The 22,327-nt window shown below is 41.8% G+C and overlaps 1 protein-coding gene across 7 annotated transcripts in view; it reads left to right on the plus strand.

Annotated features, from left to right (window-relative positions):
• Window positions 1-15,411, plus strand: part of LOC144685797 (SH3 domain and tetratricopeptide repeat-containing protein 2-like) — a 99,716-nt gene extending 84,305 nt beyond the window's left edge. For 4 of the 7 annotated variants that reach the window (XM_078550681.1, XM_078550682.1, XM_078550680.1 and 1 more), the window contains 4 exons: window positions 1,985-2,107; window positions 7,173-7,323; window positions 8,770-8,966; window positions 14,277-15,411. In XM_078550681.1, coding sequence (XP_078406807.1) covers window positions 1,985-2,107; window positions 7,173-7,323; window positions 8,770-8,966; window positions 14,277-14,480 — 675 coding nt within the window. In that variant the 3' untranslated portion in view covers window positions 14,481-15,411. Of the gene's footprint in view, window positions 1-1,984; window positions 2,108-7,172; window positions 7,324-8,769; window positions 8,967-14,276 lie in introns of those variants that run through there. The other 3 variants (XR_013577782.1, XM_078550685.1, XM_078550684.1) reach the window with 3 other exon arrangements.
• The last annotated feature ends 6,916 nt before the right edge of the window (window positions 15,412-22,327 follow it).

The raw sequence follows: 22,327 nt of genomic DNA on the forward strand, positions 1-22,327 counted from the left end.
TTGGCAAGCGAATAGGATAGGGCAGTTGGGGTTGCTGCTCGTAAGGTGGCAGTGATGATTGCCTCACTGGGCCTTTCAGAGGATGCCAAGAGAGGCACACAGGGAAGTGGTAGGCTTACTAAGAAGGAGTCAAACCTAGACAACAGCGGGAGAGCAGGCAGATCGGGAGGTAGTGTGTCCATGTCCAAATGCAGCAAGGCCTGGACAATATCTAGGCTTAGACTGACAAGTGGCAAGTAACATTTGCACCACACAAGTGTCAGGCAGTGACCACCTCCAACAAGAGAGAATCCAACCGTTGCCCCGTGATGTTTAATGGCATTACCATCACTGAATCCCCCACTACCAACATCCTGGGGGTTACCACTAACCAGAAACTGAACTGGACTAGCCATATAAATACTGTGGCTACAAGAGCAGGTCAGAGGGTAGGAATTGTGCAACGAGTAACTCACCACCTGACTCCCCAAAGCCTGCCCACCATCTACAAGGCACAAGTCAGGAGTGTGATGGAATACACTCCACTTGCCTGGGTGAGTGCAGCTCCTACAACACTCAAGAAGCTTCATGCTGCCCAGGACAAAGCAGCCTGCTTGATTGGCGCCACATCCACAAACCGTCACTCCCTCCACCACCGACACACAGTAGCAGCAGTGTGCATCATCTACTAGGTGCACTGCAGGAATTCACCAAGGCTCCTTCAATGGCACCTTCCAAGCCCATGACCACAACCACCTAGAAGGACAAGGGCAGCAGATAGATGGGAACACCGCCACCTGGAAGTTCCCCTCCATGTCACTCACCATCCTGACTTGGAAATATATCGCCATTCCTTCACTGTTGCTTGGTCAACATCTTGGAACTGCCTTCCTAACAGCACTGGGGATGTACCTACACCACATGGACTGCAGCGGTTCAAGAAGGCAGCTCACCACCACCTTCTCATGGGCAACTAGGAATGGGTAATAAATGCTGGTCCAGCCAGTGAAGCCCACATCCCTTAAATGAATAAAAAAAGAAGTTGAGGTAAGGATTTGGGAGGGCAGAGCACTGAAGGGGGAGAAATAAAAAGAAGCATGACAGGAGAGAACTATTTAGGAAGAGGTAAAGAGAAAAGTGAAAAGGGGTAGAAGGAACAGTAGAAATAATGTGGTTGACTCATGTCTGGCGTGGCAACCAAAATACCCTCATGAATGGACACAGAGAAAACTCAAATTAAAGCAAAATACTGCGGATGCTGGAGATCAGAAATAAAATCAGAAAGCGCTGGAAAAACTCAGCAAGCCTGGTAGCATCTGTGGACAGAGAAGCAGAGTTAACCTTTCAAGTCCAACATGACTCTTCCGAACTCAACTTAAACTCAAGTTATATAAACCTGGTTATGTAGGAATCATTGGGTTAAAAATATCCTTGTAGTAAACAAGGAATAGAGAGGTGATAATAGGAATAAGTCCAGCTATAGTCAGAGGTTTTGTGGTGGGATTAGGTTGGTGGTGTGGATTAAAGGGAAAGACCAAGGTGTATTCAAAGGACTGCTTTTTTCAATTTTTTTACACTTTTTTGAGGAAAACTTTTTTTCACCCAGAGGGTGGTTAGAGTCTGGAACAAACTTCCTGAGGATGGTGGAGGCAGGTTTGATCGAGGTATTCAAAATGGAACTGGGTTGCTACCTGAAAAGAAAGAATGTGCAAGGTTATGGGGATAAGGCAGGGGAGTGGGACTAGGTAGAATGCTCTTTCAGAGACTCAGTACTCGATGTACTGTAAAGGTTCTGTGATTCTGTGAATTTGTGTTTGTTTGCCCAGAGGTAAGAGAACAGGCCTCGCTTCCATCGGAAAGAAATGCATCCTAATTGTGCAAAGGCTTTTGGTTTGTTCGATTGAAAAATGTTAATTATAATTCCATAGGTTTTAAGACAGAAATTGTTCAGCGCCTAAATTGTTTTAATGAGCTGTATTTTTGATGATTCTCATGAATCACTCAGGCAGCTGTACAAACAGCTCAGAGAATGGAGGATTTGCAGTTTGCCATGAAAATCAATGAAGCAGCAGGGGATGTGTTTTACAATGGACCTAGGGAGCAAGAGAAAGCACAATCATTTTATAGGGTAAGTGTTAAAAATATATTACCAGAATAACAAATATTGAAAATCCTTGGAATATGTCACATTAGCACTTCATGTTGGCCTCCAGTGGTGAGCTCCCTGACAGAGATTCGGGGGAGTCAGTGGGAAGGCACCTTATAAGCAATAGGACTGTCGAATGTAAGTACCATTTTGAGTACCTCTCCCATTACCTATGGAAACTACGGCTATATTCTGTCTTGGGAGAGGAGGCATTGCTCAGCCCTACTCTCAGCTCCTGGCAATCATTCTGTCAGCCCCTGAGCAAGGGGGATGGTCAGAACAATTATTTTAATAAAATATTTAGTTTCTTCTGGTGACCAGACCATTTTCTTGCCTTGGATCCCATCGGTTCGGCCAGGTTCGCCCTTGCGGATAATTCCTACATTCTTATTACTCAGATAAGTTTTCATTATCATTTTATTATAGACTCGGTTTAGAAGGGAATTAATAGAACTTTTCAATACTGGGATAAAGCTATTGATTCTCTTAACGCTGTTAATTGGAGCAGACTACATGGATGCAACTATCTCTGCTGTTATAGTTTAAAAAAAACAATTCTGCTGCTACAAACAGAAATTAATGATAGGTAAAGGCCAATCCTGGCCCCATGGAGGTGGTGGGGTTTGCTGGGAAAAAAGGAAGAGCCAAGTGAGGACGGTTCTCTGACACATTCCCATCACTAGGGAAGTTTCCAAGGGGCGAGTGAGGAACTGGATTGGCTGCCTGCACCACAAGAAGTGGGTGGGCAGCCAATTAAGATCATTAAGGCCTCATTCAGGGATGGTTTTGTGTGTCGCTACCAGTGGAGCATCCCTTCCTCTACCTTGAGATGACACTGCCAGCTCAAAGGCAGCCTCCCTGTGACAAGCCTTCAGAGACGAACGCTTCAAGCCCCACTCAGAGGACAGCGGGCATGAAAGTTTGCACCCATTGCCCAAACTAATCCTCTAGAATAGTTTCCCTTCTGCTCTGAGGGGCCTTACCGGATTCAGTCCTCAATTTTTAATTTCACAAATGCCTTTGAGGGTGCTTCCATGTTGAAGTGCCTCAAAAGCGCCCACATCTCCTGGTGAGGCTGCTGAGGCTCCAGAGCTGCTGGCCCTCTGATTTGGACGGCAGTCTTGGAAGTCAGCCCACCTCTACCAGTCAACCACCTAGAAGGCAAAATCTACACCAGGGTGTTTTATATCCATCTGATATTGTATAGCACACATTTTATCCATTATTACAGAAACACATTGCATTCCCAGTGTGACAATTGGTACTTAATAGGGAATTTTAGCACCTTGACGTGAGTAAACTAGTGAAGGATAATAAGAAGTGCCTTTTATCCTTTATTCCCAGGGATTTAGCATGTAATCTAGGCTGATGCTCTATTTCAGCACTGAGCGAGTGCTACATTGTCAAAGGTGCCATTCTTCAGAAAAGAAGTACAAAACAAGTTTCCATTCGGATGGATGATACCCTCGTGATAAGAATAAAGCTTATTATGCAAATTTAGTAGCAAGTTGCATAAGTGGCAAAAAAACCCAACTTAACTCACAGAAGCATGTTTCAGCTTATTTTGGTAGAATTGTTTAGAATTAACAGTTATTGCCAGGCAGTTGCCCAAGGGAGGAAACAAGCTTTTTAATTCAAATACGACTATCATGTGTGATTTGATCATGTACAATTTTTTGTTGGTCTTTTGGAATTTATTGACATAGTGGGTTCCCATTCATTTATTAAAATATATTCATTAGCTTAACATTTTCAAATTAGGGAACCTGTCAGTTTTCTTTGAAGAAAGAGATTCAGACTAGATTGTTTTGATAGGCATCAGGAGAAGGAAAGTAACTACTTTTTAGAAATATAGTTTAGGACATAAATTTATTATTAAATAAAAACAAATTGCTGGAAATACTCAGCAGATCTGGCAGCATCTGTGGAGAGAGAAACAGAGTTAAAGTTTCAGGTTAAGTTACTATCGGGGGGAAGATTGTGATTTAGTGGTAATGTTACTAGACACATAATCCAGAGACCCAGCCTAATGCTCTGGGAACATGGGCTCAAATCCCACCAGCTGGTGGAATTTCAATTCAATTGATTAAAAAAAAATCTGGAATTGAAAGCTAATCTGAGGGAAGAATTTTCCCCCCATTGGGGGAAAGTTCAGGAGCGGGCGCGTCTCTGATCGGCGGCCCGCTCAGTGTGATGTCCGCCAGGAAGCGCTGTGCGCTCCCACTGCAGGTGGGGGGGGGATTCCCTAAACTGAGAGTGTACTCTTTAGCGCATGCGCATGAAAGAGCGCACTCATCTCCCTGAGGCTAAGTGCCGCCTCAGGGAGATCGGCGCCAAATTCAAAAATGTGAAATATAGACAAATAAAATTTCCCTGACATGTCCCCTCATATGACACTGTCACATGAGTTGGGACATGTCCATCACTTTTAATTCAACTTTTATTAAATTTTTAAAAACGTACATGAAACCTCATCCCGCCCGTGGATGAGGTTTTATGCTTTTTCCAATCCTAAGGTTGGACGGGCAGGTCCATTAATGATGTTAATGAGTTTGTCAATGGCCTCAATAGGCCGCTGACAGGTCGGGGGGCACACAGCTGATTCGGCTGCGCCCCCGCCAACCTGAAAATTTAAATGTTCCACCCGACATCATCCTGCGTCATTTTATGCGTCGATGAGCGGGCCCCGCTCCCCCCCACTCACCGAACTCAATATCCTGGCCTTAGTAATGAAACTAACTTTAATTGTTGTAAGCCATCTGGTTCATTAATATCCTTCAGGGAAGGAAATCTGTCGTCATTACCTGGTCTGGCCTACATGTGATTCCAGACCCACAGTAATGTTTGTAGCCCGTTGGCTGCCCTAGCAAGCTGCTCAGTCCAAGGGCAATTAGGGATAGGCAACAAATACTGTCCTTGCTAGAAACGCCCTCATCCCATCAAGGAATAAACGAAATCCTCTTACACAAGCAGTTAGATGAGCTTAAATATATAGTGTCATTGCTAATATCTTCTACTAATTATTTTTTGTGTGGCAGTTGAAGACTAAAGCAAAGCCTAGTATTCTGTTAACCACTATCCTCTGAAGCCAAGTGTATCATGTGATAGAACATGATAGAACTGAAATAAACTAAAGAGGGCTCTCTAGGCAGGTTATGGATTTACCTTGATACCTGGGCAAGTGAAAACAGTCTGCATGGAAATTAGGAGCTCTGGAGAGCAATCTGAAACACAGAAGCCAAAACTATCTTGAGTTAAAGAAACTCCTTTGACTTAGCACTGCCAATCTTTCACAATAGAATTATTCAGAGAGGAAATGGGAATTCCCCTGGTGTCAAATTCCATTATGGTTCCTTTAATGATCATCATCAAAAACAGATGAGCTGATCATTGTTGTTTGTGTGATCCTGCTATGTGCAAAATTACTTCCATATTTCCCTAAATAATAAGCCAGTGCACTTTAAAGTAGTCCATTGTGTGAGAAACCCATTGTAATGGATGTTAAGGTGGTTCTCACCCTGCCTGGCATAGAAATTGGAGGCGAGCCACATTTCCACTTGGCTGGCACACCCTGCAGCCATTTAACAGCTGTTAGGTTGTTAACTGGCTTGAGGCAGGCCTGCCATTCCCATCTGGGGAGGAAGTCCCACCTCCAAGACCTGCCAGACAATCAAATAGCTGACAGCTTGTTGGTTTCAGCTGTGCCATCATGGGAGTGGTGGCCACTCCTGGGACTGCGGCCAGTCCCAAACAAGGCACGCTTCGATAGAGTTCAGGCTTTTACTTAAGGCCAGGGTCTTGCAGGGGCCAGGCTGTCAGGCTGGGCTGAGGGTGGTGAGGGTTCTGGGTGAACAGGGCAGTGTGAAAGGGGAAACGGGAGGGTGGGGAAGACATTGTTGGCGGGGCTGGTCTCTGATGGGCATAGGAAGCTGTAAATGAGGTATCCCTGCCCCTTGAACAGCCATTAGACCCAGCAGTGGAACCTGCCGGGCTTGAAGTGGATTCTTGTGCCCTCTTCCGTGACAAATTTGGGGGGGGGTGTGGGGGTGCATTTAACCGGACGGGAGGATGGTGAGTGAGGACCCTGCCACCTTCCCACCTCCCACCTCCACCTTGATGAAGCCCATGGATGGAAGGTCTGTGGACAGCCTTTTCCCCTGCTCCCTGCCACAAATTGAGGCCCTTAAGTGAGCAATTAATGCCTACTTAAGCATCATCCCACCACTGCTGATATTAACCCAGAAGATGGTGTGGGGCTCGCCATGCTTGAGGGCTCCCCTGTCCTTGCTGCTGGTTCCCTCCCCAGGACCCGCACATCACTCACCTGTGCCTGGGTCCTTCCTTGATCCCAGGCCTCAGGTGGGTGTAGTATGAGCAGAAACCTCCACCTCCCCTGTGGTACTGGTGAATACAGAAGTGCTTCTCGCCTCTGGTTCACAGGCAAAACCTTTAATCCTAGGGGAAGGCCTGTCGCTGGCCTGTTAAGTGCCTGAGTGGCACAAGATATGGTAAGCCTTCTCGAAAAGAGGCAACTTGGGGGTTGCACCGGCTCTCCAGCTGGCAGCCAACATCCCATTGCCTCCCCAAGATTCTGTCCTTAAAATGGGCCTTGCCTGATGCGGATAAAATCCCAGTAGTGCGGGCTAGTAGTGGGCCACTTCGAGGTTTCGGTTGGCCCATGGGTGGACAGGCCTCTCAACACCTCCCCTGCCATTGGTAAAATTGCAGCAAGTACGACGAGGTGGATGGTTAGGTACCAGGAACAGCACCCGAGGCATGGTGCCCAATTTTACACCCCCACCCCCACCAATGCCTGCCAACCCGAGGGTCCGTAAAACCCAGCCCATTATGAAGTTTCCAAATACATAATAAGATGTTCTGTATTTGCTAATTTTTCATTCTTCCAGTTCAGTTTTGATGTTCTTGGGACCACATCTGATAAAGAATCATATGTTTATGAAAAAACAAGCATTGCTTAATAGTTCGCATTGATATCTACTTAGCAATCTGATTTTGTCTGATGTGAAACTTTATGAAATTTCCTCAGGATGGGGCATTACCTCTGGCTAGGATGACAGGAGATACTGATGCAGAGCTTAGACTTCTAAATAAATTGACTGAGCTCAATACATCACTGAACCATTTAGAACGAGCCCTAGAATATGCGATTGCAGCTGTAAGACTCAGTGTAAACACTGGTGAGTAATTTCTCATTTATTTATTAAGTTTAAGTATGACTGAAAAATATGGCATATTAATTTCAAATTAATTATTTGAAAATGTTAATTTACATTTAAGAGGTTAAATATAGAAATTCTACAATTTTTTATTTTGATATATTAGATAATTTAGTAGCAAAAAATACATTTGGGATTTGGCCTGGTCTAAATGCTGAAGTATGCCTGCCTGGAAACTCTGCTCTAATAGACTTTTGGGTCAAGAGAAGGTTCCTTACTTCACAGTGCAGTAATGGCTGGCAGCACCACCAAGTATCCAGCTGGGCTGCCCGACATAATGAAGAGATCAGAAAGTGTACCTGAGTTCCCAGGTGGGATTGGGGTCATGTTAGCTCCAATCTGAAATAAGAGGAAATTGCTGCCAGTGACTCCCAAACACACTTTTTTGTAAGGGAGTAGGCTGCGTTTAATTATATATATTTTTAAGTTACATTCCTCTTTGGGGTATCCAGCCTCAATCCTAGCCTGGATCCCCAGATGAACTTCCCATTTGATCTGACACATGTTGCAGACTGAGGGCTGGGGAAAGCTGGCACTCCTGATGTATTACTCTTTAGTGGACATACTAAAGGATAAATTCGGAAGAGGTGGGAAGTGGGTGGACTTGAAGTGAACATGATTTGAAGTGTCAGGACTTTTGTTGTCCATCTTCAACACACACTCAAACAGGGCTCTCTACAGGAAGCATGTCAGAATGAATACCATTATTTTTCAAAACGTAATTTTTTATATAAAGTGAAAATAATTGACATTGTGATGATTAGAAGTATCAGAATCATATAAAGATGACAAACATATGTACAAATATTCCGTATGTGTTTATACATTCAGGAGTGGATACATAAAGAAGTAAATAAGAACAATATGCCAAGTGTTCTGAGAGATAGAGAGTGCTACTGATAACCAGTTAATCACAAATATATAAGAATTTAGATTAACTCTTTTTTGTATTAGTTTTGATGGGGTACCTGCTGTGCTGATCTTGTATGCCTGGTTGCAAGCAGAAGTAAAATTGCTGAGACTTGCTAAAACTTTAAGGATATACTTGGGGAATTAGCTATACAATATGATGGGATCTAACAGTTGAAGGAAAATAATATTTAAAAAATAAGTAAACGTATTGCAATTGATGGTTCCTAAGGAAGAACTAATATCAGCACAGGCATGATGAGCCAAATGCTTCCTCTGAACCGAAGTGTCTTTTTTCTATAATTGCACAAAAGTTTGAATGTGAGTTGAACAATAACTACTTATCCATATTTGACCACCTGGACTCTATTTGTATCCCATTATACAGGTGAATATCCCCAATACCAACGCATTTAACATTTTTCTTTCACTAAAGATAGAGAAAAAAAAATCATTTCATTATATGATTAATTCAAAGGTTTTGTTATCAAACATTAGGAAGCCAACTGAAGGAACAGATTGCTTTTTATCGACTAGCCACGGTGTACTACTTATACCAACAATATGAGATGGCTGAGAACTATTACCTGAAGGCGTTATCGTTCAGTTCCCACCCATTGCAGTCTGCTAAAGAAGCCGCGTACTACATGAAGGTTTACTTCAGACTAGGTGACATTACACTCCACAAACTCAAGGTGGGGAAAGTTTATCTATAACTGGCCTTTCTGTACTCATTTTCTAAACTAACCAACATTGAAGAACATGCACTAAAGTTGAATCAACATTCTTAAAACTGCCAAGCCTTGTGATTGTTTTCAATAAATATCCATGATTAGGTTAAGCTATTTGGTGCGATATGAGGCCCAACAACAAATCTCATGGTTTTCACGTCGACCATGGGTAGCATGCTCTGGTGGCTGAGTACTACTATTTTGTGTAAGCCACCCTTAAGCCAGTGAAAATGTTGTTTTCTAAGGCCTGAATTCTTCCCTCGTTAGGCGTGCATGATCGGCGGGCTTGGAAGTGACCGGGAAACGGGCTCCCGACTGCGAATGACCCCAACTGCGATTTTGCACTGGTTGGCCAATTAACGGCCAGCCAGCATGAAACGTGCGCTGAAAAGCTCAGCCCTGCCAGGGTTGTGGGGGAGGAGGGCGGGCAATGACATCACCGCGGGCGCAGGTGAGGGCTTCGAGAGAGCTCCCTGAAGGCAGACAGCTGCCTCCGGGGAGCTGCAGACCTGCAAATAATAAAATAAAGCACAAAATTGCTGCAAGAAATGTCCATGCAGCACAATCAAGCACCTGAAAGCATACCTCAAAAAGGTTGTCCCCAAATATTTCTTTCTATTATATTTCCTAACGGAGACTTCATCCCGCTGTTGGATGAGGTTTCATGAAAAACGTAAAGGCTGCCTGGCCAATTGGCCCATCTGCCAACTGTAAGGTTGGATGGAGCATGAAAAATCGTGTTCATTTGCACCATTAATGGGCTTAATTGCCCACTTAATTGTCGGCAGACGCGCATGGCAGTCGAAAGCGCACCCATCGAGTGAAATATCGCATGAGTGCACAATGATGTGGGGATGCTCGCCCAACATCATCTTATGCCTGATCGGGTCAGGTGCGCGCCGACCCACGCAACATAAAATTTTGCCCCTAGGTGTATCTCCACAATAAGAAAGCACATGTTCAAATGATAACTTTATATTTGCATGTTAACATTTTCTATCAAAATATTCTACTGTCTCATTTAAGAGCTATTGAGATTTGTGATAACTAAAGTTTAGGCATCAGTAGCTGAATATCAAATAAGCCTGCCTGTGCTCTTGTATTAAAGATTAGACCATTAAGATGTCAAGTATGAAAAAGAGTTGACATCGGGATTAGTTGGAAAGTCCATGCTTTTGTATAGATATAACCAAAGTTATCTATTATTTTACCAAGGGAAGTTGCTTTCCCTGTTTACAATGTAGTAAACACAATACAATTATGGTGTTTTATGACCAATGCTTCTCAGTGAACAAGTCTCAGGACAATGAACCAGAAACCACCATCATAACACCATTCTATAGTAACGTGTCTTCCTGAATGATTGAATGATTAAAATGGCAATTATCACAATAATCAGAAAATACAGATGTCATTACAGAAAAAAAGGTATAGAGGCAGGTTTCCCACATGATTTATCAAATTCACAAATGATGAAAATGAATCATTGTGAGATGAGGAATCATAAGATCAATTGAGGGCAAGTGGATGAAACAAAGAGCTCTGAGTTCAGGATTAGAGGGAAATTTTCCAATGGATTGGTGGATGTGTGAAAAAGCAGTCAATGGCATATTGATTGATTCCTTTAAAGAAAACACTGTATAAATAACTGGTTAATAATTATAAAGAAATAGATCTTACTCCTTTGATTAAGTAATTAATAGCTTTGATGAATCTAGTTTACTTGGTATTGCATAAGTAAAGCAGAAAAAGTTAAGGGGAGATTTGATAGAAATGTTCAAAATCATGAACAGTTTTGATAAATAAGGAGAAACTATTTCCGGCAGCAGAAGGTTCAGTAATCAGAGGCACAGACTTAAGGGGCTGAATTTTGTCATCGGTGGCAGGGGGTGGGGCCCGCTCGCCGATGCACAAAATGATGCGGGATGATGTCGGGCGGAACCCCCAATGTCATCCTGCCCCATTTAAGTCTCCAGGTAGGTGGGGGCACAGCAAAATCAGCTGTGCACATGCTGACCTGTCAATGGCCAATTGAGACCATTGACAGGATCATTAAAACAATGAAAGGACCTGCCCGTCCAACCTTAAGTTTGGCGGGCAGGCCAGGAGCCCCAGCAGGGAATAGATAAAACATGAAACCTCATCCAGCGGCGGGATGAGGTTTCATGTAGGGATTTTAAAAGTTTAATAAAGTTTTAGTGTAGATTATGAACATGTCCCATCTCATGTGACATTGTCACATGTGGGGGACATGTTAAGGATTTTTTTTTTCTATTTTTAATGTTTTTAGAACTGTCAGCGATCTCCCTGAGGCAGCACTTAGCCTCAGAGAGATGTGCGCTCTTTCGTGCACATGCGCGAAAGAGCACACTCTCACTTTTGGGGAATCCCCCTGCCCGCACGGGAAGTGCATAGCGCTTCCCGCCGGACGTCTTGCTGGGCGGGCCTTAATTGGCCCGCCCACTTAAAATGGCAGCAGGGCCCGCATCTCCGGCGGGGATCAGCTCCCCGCCCGCCGGAGATTGGGTCGGGCCCGCCTGCCCAGAAGGCAGAAAATTCTGCCCAAGGTAATTAACAAAAGAATCACCGATGAGCTATGGAACTTTTTTAATGCAGTGAGTTGCTGTGATCTGAAAAGCACTGCCTGAAAGGATGGTGGAGGCAGATTCAGCAGTAACTTTCAAAAAGAATCAGATAAATACATGAAGGGGAAAAATAATTGCAGGGCTCTGGAGCAGACCAGGTGAGTGGAACTTCTAAGATCAGGCCTAGGCATAGATGGAATAGTCTCTTTCTGTGCTAAAAACAAAAAACTACTGCGGATGCTGGAAATCCAAAACAAAAACAGAATTACCTGGAAAAACTCAACAGGTCTGGCAGCATCGGCGGAGAAGAAAAGAGTTGACATTTCGAGTCCTCATGACCTCGAAACGTCAACTCTTTCTGTGCTATGCTATTCCATCATTTTATATTTTTGTTTTAAAGATACAATTTCTAATTTTTCTTTTCTGGCTGGATTTTTAAAAAAAACTGAAATCCTCTTAAGACAACAGAGGACTGCAGCTACAATATGCAAGTTACAACATGCAAGGTGGCATTGCACCAAGTGGGATGAAACATAACAGACTCTGAACCCCTTGGGGAGCATGAAAGAATCCCGCCTCCTGCTGGCTTTACACCATCCTGAAACATTGCAAATGGTTCTGAGACGAGACATCAAAATGCAATTACCTGCTCTAAAAACAATGACTGTAGCAGACATGGATTCATCAAATTTCCCTGGAATATATAGCCAGCAGGGTACTTTAAGGGTCTGGGTTACAATGAGATGAGGGATCTGAAAGCTGTACTGAAAGCAAGCTGCAAAAGGCTGTTTCTCTCTCTCGCGCTCTCTCAAGTATTGTGCCCAGATTTGCAAAGTAACCCTGAGAAGAGAAATCTACTGCAAACTGAGATCTTTTGCGAATAAAATATAGAAACATGCTCTATACATCCATACTCAGGAAGTCAACTGAACAAAATGGCTACAATGTGGAATCACTGTATTAAGCGCAGCGAAAGGCCAGCTAACTGTATATTCCTTTGTTTATCTTCATGAACTGTAAAACATGCTTAAGCTATCCTCTTATTCTACCATCTGTACTAGTGTGTGCGTGTGGACCCAGGGAATGTGTGACACACATGAATGGTGGTTGTGATTCACCTAGCTTTTTTCTTAATTCGGGAAATAGTTTCAATAAACTTACCTTGTTCTTTGCTTAACCTAAGAAAACCTGTCTGCCTAATTCTTTATAATCTGCAAGTGTAAATAGTGGGACTCTGGCAGTATCGGGCACATCCTCTCTAAATTCACAGAAAAACCCTGTTATGGTCAGACTTGGAGTGGTAGAATAGAGAAGTTATTTCATTTCTCTTCACATGGTCGTAACAAAAGAAATATGATAAAATATTCATAGAATCATAGAAATTTACTGCACAGAAGGAGACCATTCAGCCCACTGTGTCCACACCCGCCAACAAATAGCTATCTAGCCTAATCCCATTTTCCTGCACTTGGCCCATAGCCTTGTAGGTTATAGTTCTTCAAGTGCATATCTAAGTACTTTAGCAAGGTTATGAATGTTTCTGCCTCTACTGCTCTTTCAGGCAGAAAGATCAAGATTCCCACCAACCTAAGTGGAGAATTTTCTCCCCGTCGGGTTGGCTGGGCAGGAGCGGTCAGGGGAGGGCGCGCAGCCGATCGCTGCCCGCAATCGGCTATGCGCCGCCATTTTAATTGGCAGGCGAATTAAGGCCCACCCAGCGTGACACGCACCCGGAAGCGCTCAGTGCTACCTGTGCGGGCGGGGGGAGCAGGGAGAGTCAGGGCCCATGCTCTTTCGAGCTGCCTCAGGGAGATTAAGAAAATTCATAAAAATTTGAAAAATAAAATAAAATTGTCAAAATGCCACATGAAGTGGGACATGTTTATGAATTTACATCAAACATTTTATTAAATAAATGAACCCTTCATGAAACCTCATCCCGCCCGTGGATGAGGTTCCATGAAAAATGCAAAGGCCGCCTGGGCTCTTCACCTGCCCGCCATCCTTAAGGGTGGATGGGCAGCCCTGACGAGTGCTTCAATTAGTTGATTAATGGCCTTAACAGACCTTTGACGGTTTGGTGGGCGCGCAGCCAATTCTGGTGCGCGCCCGCCAATCTGAAGATCGGAATGATGTGCAGTGGTGTCGGGACGCGCAGAAAATTCAGGCCCTGGATGAAAAAAATTCCTCTTGAATCTTGTCCTAAATCTAAATTTAAATGCTACAGAAGACAATTATTCCTGAGTTGCTAGTGCCGTAGATATATCATCTGTAGAAAGTGAGTGGTCAGGGGCAATAATGTAGATTGATAACCTGAAGTTTCACAGGATAATTTTAGGAGCCAGGGAAAAATTGGAAATTACACCCAGAATTGCCTAAGGGGGATGAAATAAGTTGGATGGGGGACGTGACTGAGCTAATTGTGTATGGTTGGTGGGAAGAAAACAGACTTAATGATAAAATGGTCTTTTAAACTTACTGAAAACAAATTACCGACCTAACATGTTTTTAAATATGCTTTGTAGATGCTAGTCTGGCATGTTATAATAATTAGTCTTTTTATAACATTTATTTAAAATTGTAAACCTGAACTGGTTTTTGAAGTAATAATGATAAATTAGAGCACTTTTCATCTTTGTTTAAATGTCTTGTCTATTCTAAAAACTATTTTCCTTATCCTTGGTTTCAGGATGCATATGATGCTGCTGGCTACTTCCATTTGGCTTTTGCTGCAGCTACTGAACTAGGAAACAAGCAAGATTTGTTTAACGTTTGCACTAGGCTTGCCAACATTTACAAGAACTACGTTGTAAACGAAGATCTGTGTTTGCAGTTTGTTCAGCAAGCAAAGGCTCTTAGCATTGAGCTACACAGATGTGAGAAAAGCCCATGAACAGCTAATGTGAAGTTATATAAAATGTAAAATGAACTCCTGCAACATCTCCATTACCACAGCTAAGTTGTTTGAAAGTAATTGCCAATGTCATATTGTATCCAAATACATTTATCTTTCTATTACATTCAAGAACCAAGGTGAAGGTCAACGGTCCATATTACAGAACATTACCAGGTTAAAATCCTAAGGATAGTAAACAAAACAAGTCAATAAGTGGTAACTGGGTAATGCCAACCTTGGATTCTAAGAGCCAGTGGATTAAGGAGAGGAAATGATAGATAAGAAGAAGTAAGGAATTCACAGTTTTGAGTTTCTGGGGAATACTTAGACTGCACTGACAAATTCTTTTGTTCTATTCTGATAACCAAAATGAACACAATAGAAACATCTGGTAGCAACATGATTAATGTGTCTTCAAAGTGCTCTGTGATAGTAAGATAGCTAAATGCTTACCAAAGCCAGGCAGTTAGACAACAGGATTGATTGACCACAGCATTTTATATCAGCATTGGGAAAAATTCTTGTATTGCTCTACGCTCCAGTATGTTTAGCTCATCATTAGCTTTGTAAATTATTCTGACTATCAGAGTATTTAAGATACAAATATTATGATTATATAGTGAGCCTGTAGAATAACTAAGTCCCCCATGCTAACAATAGTAAATTATATTGCTTGCCACTTGCATTAACAAAAATTATTGGTGCCATTGTGTTTTTACAATGCATGTGAAAATGCATGTGAAATTTAACAGCTTCTTTATAAAGTAAGCTGGAGTTCATATAGTCTGCTGTTAAATCACAAATTCTTTTAAAAAATGTCATTTTGAAAAAAAAACAGTGCAAGGCAGACTTGAAATGATATGGTACCTATACCTCATTCCTGATAAGGTGCTGTATCTAATATGCCTTTCTTTCATTTTTTCACCCATTCAGATTTTCTAGCCTGGGATATCCCTCTTTCTATGACAAGTACATTGACGTATCCCCCAAAATGGTGTTCACCTTTAATTACTTCACTTTGTATCTGCTATTTTATAGCATAGCGTAAGGTGGCAAGATGATATTATCTCACTAAGGATGCACTGCAAGCAAGAAACGTATTAGATCATCTCTTAAAATGAAGAAATACTATTTTGGAATCTGGAGCTCCCCCACACTACAAAACATATGGGATAAATATTTGGCTGAGAATATTATCTGCAGCTAAGTTCTTAAAATTTGATTTGAATATGATTGTTGTTTCCAATGTGCTGTGTGGACACCATGTGGAACAAGCAGAAAATCAAAGTCTTGCACTGTGTCCTATTATAAATGGAGAGACAACTGTAAGCAGAAATGTTAAAAGAAATAGCAATTGCAATATTTTTTACGGTAAAGACTATTGAAAAGTGAATTATGAAGATTTAACATAAGTTAACATTTTAACCAAATTCTTATTATGGTACTTAATTTGTCTCATCAACCAACACTTGTACCTACAGAATCCACAGGCAGGTACTTTTTCTTGTTTGTTATTGTCAACATCAAGTGATCTGTACAAGTTTGAGTGTTAAACATGAAAGTTCAATTTGCAAAGAAATTAAGATAATGCAAACAGTGAACAGTGTAGCATTTTATAATGTTTGAAATGCAGTATGTTGAATTTATCATTACCTAACAGTAATGTGAACAAGTATTTTTATATTTAAATATTTTATCTAACAAAATTGAAGCTTCCTTTTATATTTTTATATTATAAAATGGGCTAAATATTGGAATATTATTTTTTATTGATAACACTATCATGGCAAATCACAATAATATCATGTCATTTTCATAATACCAGATATAGATTTAAGTACTTCTTTCAATGTTAACCAATAAAATTGAACAATTTCATGAAAGGTTTTTTTTGGTTGCACAACAAATATTATCTCACACCAGTAACTGTACAGCCACTCAGCAAGGCAAACCAGTATTACACTGGCCAGGGTAACTCTCAGGTTGAGGTCAGCAAGAAAGAAACATTTTGCATGGACAGAACTTAGTGTGCACAGTGTGGCTGATTTTAAAATTCTAAGAGAACTTGCTGCTAACATCAAGAAGGTTAAAAGCTTTGTAAAGTTCACAGATCCAATCGGTACTTGTAATATGTCACTTCATATAAGGTTGGAATCATCATCCACCCAGACAGAATAGAAAGCTGTGAAAGACTATCTAATAGAGCTGGCATCTTAGCTGCTGTAGTAAAGTGGGAGGTCAAATCATTCCTGAGTTATACTGTCTATTTCACATTTATACATAGTTAAACCAACCTTGTGTTAATATCTAAATGACAGAATAACACTATCTCAATATTTTTTGAAGAGCTCCTAATTCCTATCAGGGAGTTCCAGCGACATTTGCCTAATTTAGTTTTAGTTCTGTTTTAGACTCTATTCTGTGTATTGTCTCTTCACTTCGTTACAGCTGTGACTAGAACAGAGATGAAACTGCCATTCATCATTGTCATTCGTAAAATATTGAGAACACATTTTCTGAGGGAATTGCTTGCTATATTACACAAAGGATTGTATTTGAGTGAGATATGAATGAGCGATGAACATACAAAGTCATTCTAAACTCTATTAATGAAATCCTGAACAATAATTTATATTTATGTAGCACCTCTAATATCGTGAAATGTCCCAAAGCACTTCATAGGAGCCTGATCTCACAAAATTTAACGTCAAACTACATAGAGATATTAGGCTAGGTGATCAGAATCTTGATAAAAGAAATAGGTTTTAAGAGACATTATAGAGGAGTAGAGAGATTGAGAGGCAGAGCGATGTAGTGAGGGAATTCCAGAGCTTGGGTAGCTGAGCACATGGCCACCCATGGTAGGACAATGGAAATCAGGGATGCATAGGAGGTCAGAGTTGAGGAATGCAGAATTTACAGAGGGTTGTAGGGCTGGAGGAGGTCACTGAGGTAGGGAAGAGCAAGGCCATGGAGAGATTTGAACACAAGGATGAGAATTCATTATGTCGCCCAAAAGGGAATCAATGTAGGTCAGCAACCACAGAGATGATTTGTGAACAGGACTTTGTGTGAGTTCAGAGAGAGTTTAGAATGAGCTGAAGTTTATGCAGGCTTAACAACAATAAAAGCAACTTATCAAATATAGCACCTTTAATATAATGAAATGCCCCAACCCATTTCATAAGAGCATTATAAAACAAGGTCTGACACCGAGCCACATAAGGAGATATTAGGTCAGATGACCAAACCTTGGTCAAAGTGATCAGTTTTAAGAAATGTGTTAAAGGAAGTGAGTGCGGTATGAAAGATAGAGAGATGTATAGAAGAAATTCCAGAACCTAGGCAACAGAAGGTACAACCATCAATGGTGGAGCAATTATGATTGAGCATGCACAAGAGATCAGAATTGGAGGAGTGTAGATATCTCAGAAGTCCCATTTTCAAATGCAGCAAGACCTGGACAATACCCAGGCTTGGGCTGACAAGTGGCAAATAACATTCACGTCACACAAGTGCCAGACAATGAACATCCCCAACAAGAGAGAATCCAACCATCGCCCCTTGATGTTCAATGACCATCACTGAATCCCCCACTATCAACATCCTGGAGGTCACCATTGACCAGAAACTGAACTGGACTAGCCATATAAATACCGTGGCTACAAGAGCAGGTCTGAGGTTAGGAGCCATGTGGTGAGTACCTCACTTCCTGACTCCCCAAAGCCTGTCCACCAACTACAAGGCACAAGTCAGGAGCGCGATGAAATTCTCCCCACTTGCCTGGATGAGTGCAGTTCCCACAACACTCAAGAAGCTTGACACAGTCCAGGAAAAAGCAGCCCACTTGATTGGCACCACATCCACAAACATTATTCCTTTACCCCAGCAATATTTTTCCAGACACACAAACCAGTGAGGAGTTACCACTAGCTTGACATAAAGGCTTCTCGCTTGGGACTGGTACAGTTGCAAACAGTTTTCTTCCAGTGAATTCCTAAGCATCCACTTGATGCTTCTCACCCAGCTCGTATCTCTCCCTGAGATATCCAAAAGCCTCTTCCTAAACTCACTGCTTCTTCAACTGCAGAGCAAACAAATGAGTTCCCTAAACTCAGTCTTCCAGTAGCATCTCCACTAAACTGATCACTTTACTGAGCCCCATATCTGATTATACAGTTAACTACAGTCCCATTAGCCTTGCAGTTTTTCTTCTCAGAGAGCTTATAATCCTTGTCTTCTCTCTCTGACACACACTCTGAACACTCCCTCTCGCAACTTCTGTCTTTTCTGTCTCTGTGTCACTGAATCACTGTCACGAGGCAACAATAGAGCTTTTCTACTTTGTGTTTTGTTTCCAGAATCACTGAACTTTCAATCCCTTTTAACCTATCTATTTAACTTCAGGGGTTGTAAGACCTCATTAAAAATGTATATATACAAACAAACCCAAAAGACCTGAAACGTTTTAGTCACAAGTCGATCCAGACACCCAGACACCAAGGTTAATAAACAAAACCTAAATGAAACTGAAACAATTTTACCTTTCTTAATACACACATTATATTATATAATATAATAAATATGTATATATAAAAATTCAACCTAAAATTATACATTGTTCATAACACAATCCACAAGCTAACCAAGTATAGCAGAGCTCTGCTCTCCACCTCTTGGTGTAGGTGACATTTGTAATGTGAAGAAAGATGATGGGGAAATCTGTTCTTTTCTAACATTAAAAGAGATCAAGATAGTTTGGCAGATAGCTTTGGATAGTTATTAGTGTGAATCTGAACTGGCTTTAAGAATGCCAAACGAGGTAATGTTGCTCAACTGGCAGAACTGTTTATCTTGCAATAATCTATGCTCCATCTGGATGTCTTTGCCTATTGTCTCACTCCCTTCATGGAATGAGAGAGTTAGTTGATAAAAATGAACAACAGGCAAGTGGAAAAAAGAAGGCAGGGAGCAATAGGAATATGGACACAGTAACCAGAATTAGAAGTTGGGAAAGGAAATGGGATCTACTAAGATGAGAATTAAACAAAGCCAGCCAACCTAGACTTCATGTATTTCACATTTAACAAATTAAGTGTTTAATATCTTTGGAGATGTTGTAGGGTGGCTGAGTTGTAGCATAAGTGATAGAGTTGATCTGCAGATATTCTTGGGTGGAAACTTTAAGTTTATTTACAATATACTCAGCAGCAACTACACGTGTGCTTTCAACTCCAACTCTATCTCTACACTGACTGCTGAGGTAGCCCATGCAGCTCTTCTATTGGTTACTATAGATCATGTGATCTTGCCTAACAAGTATTATTCTTAAAGGTACATTACACACTAAATAAAACCATAATTACTACATTCCTCCCCCTTTAACTCGGCTATACATGTTATATTTACAAGTACATATTTTTCAAGACAACATAATATTTACACTGGGTAAGGAATTTACAAGTTCTGTCTTTCAGGTGGCTTCCTGGCTTCTATGGAATGTTGCAGCTCCACAACTTCAGATTCTTTGTCAGGAACCTCCTTTTCCAGAGTTGCGCAAACATCAGGTGCTTCGGTAGGCACTTGCAGTTCTGTATCCTCAACACTTACAGGAGCATCAGACATATCAGTCCTGGGTTGAGCATCCTCAACATGAAACGCAGACCAGGTCATGGTCACTGGTAGAACCATATCTAGATGATTTGTCTCTCCCTTAAATGGTCCACATGTTTACCAATGATCCGGCCATCCACCTCAACGTGGTAAGATAGAGGTCCAGTCACCGTACTTATTTCATCTGGTAACCACTTTGGTCCTTCCCCAAAGTTTTTCACATATACCGGTTTTCCCATGGTAAATTTCCTCTTGTGACTATGCCAGCCATGTCTGGTTTTCTGGCTTCCTTGACTTCTTTCCACCTTCCCCTCTAAATTCGGCATTATTAAGCTCAATCTCACCCTGAGACGGTGTTTCAACAATAATCCCGCAGGTGTGTTGTTGTGTGAGGGATAGTCCTTGAACATTTGAACCGCCCTTTTGGCCAGTCCGTTTGAGGAAGGGTGGTACGGTGCAGTTTTCACATGAGTGATACCTTTGAGGCTGATAAACCGTTGAAATCCAGCACTCATAAATACCGTGCCGTTATCGGAAACAACTACTTCTGGTAGTCCGTGAGTGGCAAAAGTCTGATGTGGTTTCTCAATAGTAGCGGCTGACATTGGTGACTTCACCTCATATACATCCAACCATTTTGAATGGGCATTGACAGTGAGCAGAACCATCGTTCCCAGGAAAGGTCCAGCGTAGTCACTGTGTAACTGCACCCAGGATCTACCTGGCCACTCCCATGAGTGTAACGGAGCTGTCACTGGCAACTTTTGCAGTTGCTGACATTGCACACAGTGCTTTACTAAACTCCCTATTTTGCTATACATCCCAGGCCACCATCGATATCTGTGTGCCATGGTCTTCATTGGGAAATTCATGATCTGCGCTGTGTAGTTCAATTAAAAGTGGCTCCCTTCCCTTTGGAGGAGCTATCACTCATGCTCCCCACAATAAGATGCCACCCTGGCTGGTTATTTCATGTCTTCTGTTGAAGTACGGTTTCATTTAGTCAGATATGGGCTCCTGTGACCAACCATGTAGCATTTGTTCTCGTACTTGAGATAGGATTGGGTCCCGACTTTTCCAGTTTCTGATCTGTCGAGCACATACCGACAAGGAATCTAAGAAACGTAACAGTAAAACAAGTTCCTGTGGAACTGGGACGTGCTCCTCATTTTCTTGTAAAGGCAAACGACCAAGGGCATCGGTGTTTGTGATTTTATTGCCAGGCCTATGTATGAAAGTGTATTTGTATGCTGCCAGAATTAAAGCCCATTGTTGCATTCTTGGCATAGCCTGTCCTTATTAAACAATCATAGCAATGGTTTGTGGTCTGAAACAACTGTTACAACCACTGATTGGTGGCTGTGTATATACTGGTGAAATTTCTTGACACCAAAGATGACAGACAGGCCTTCTTTTTCCATCTGCGAGTATCCCTCTTCCACTGTGGTGAGCATTCTTGATACGTAACCTATTATCCGTTCTGTGCTGTCATCCATCTGATGAGAGAGCACTGCTCCCACCCTCTAAGGAGATGCACGACATGTCAGAGCCAATTCTTTCGTCTGGTCATAATGCACGAATAGATTGGGCAATTACAACAATTGTTTTACCTTCATGAAAGCTTCTTTCTGGGATGCCTCCCAAGTTGGTTCTTTTTGAATAGGGAATGCAGGGTGGGGCAGCACTGTCGACAAACTAGGAAAGAGGGGAACTGGGTGCCATCAAACTTTGAATCAGACTGTAGGTTTTGCTCCCACAAGTACTCTAGAGGATCGCTCGCCTCTTCTCTTCCCCCGTAATCTCATTTGCTTGAAAAAAGAACTTGAGGCATGCTATGCATTGAGACCAATCATCTGTGGCTGGTTCAAAAGGATCAATTCTCCAAAATTGTGGCATTTTGAGAGGGGATAACTTCTTCAACTCTAGTGGAACTTGCTACTTACAATCACTGGCCGAGGTACAGTGCCGATTTCTTTTCAACTTGATTCCTTCTATTCAATCCTGTTTTATCCTCATCGCCAGTTTGTTGTAGAGTTGTACTATTAGTGATAGAGTTGATCTACGGACATTCTTGGGTGGAAACTTTAAGTTTATTTACAATATACTCAGCAGCAACTACACATGTGCTTTCAGCTCCAATTCTATCTCGACACTGACTACTGAGGTAGCACATGCTACTCTCTTATTGGTTATTAGAGATCATGTGATCCTGCTTAACAAGTATTGTTCTT

Source organism: Cetorhinus maximus, chromosome 10 (genome assembly GCF_964194155.1).
Source record: "Cetorhinus maximus chromosome 10, sCetMax3.hap1.1, whole genome shotgun sequence".
Taxonomy (NCBI): domain Eukaryota; kingdom Metazoa; phylum Chordata; class Chondrichthyes; order Lamniformes; family Cetorhinidae; genus Cetorhinus; species Cetorhinus maximus.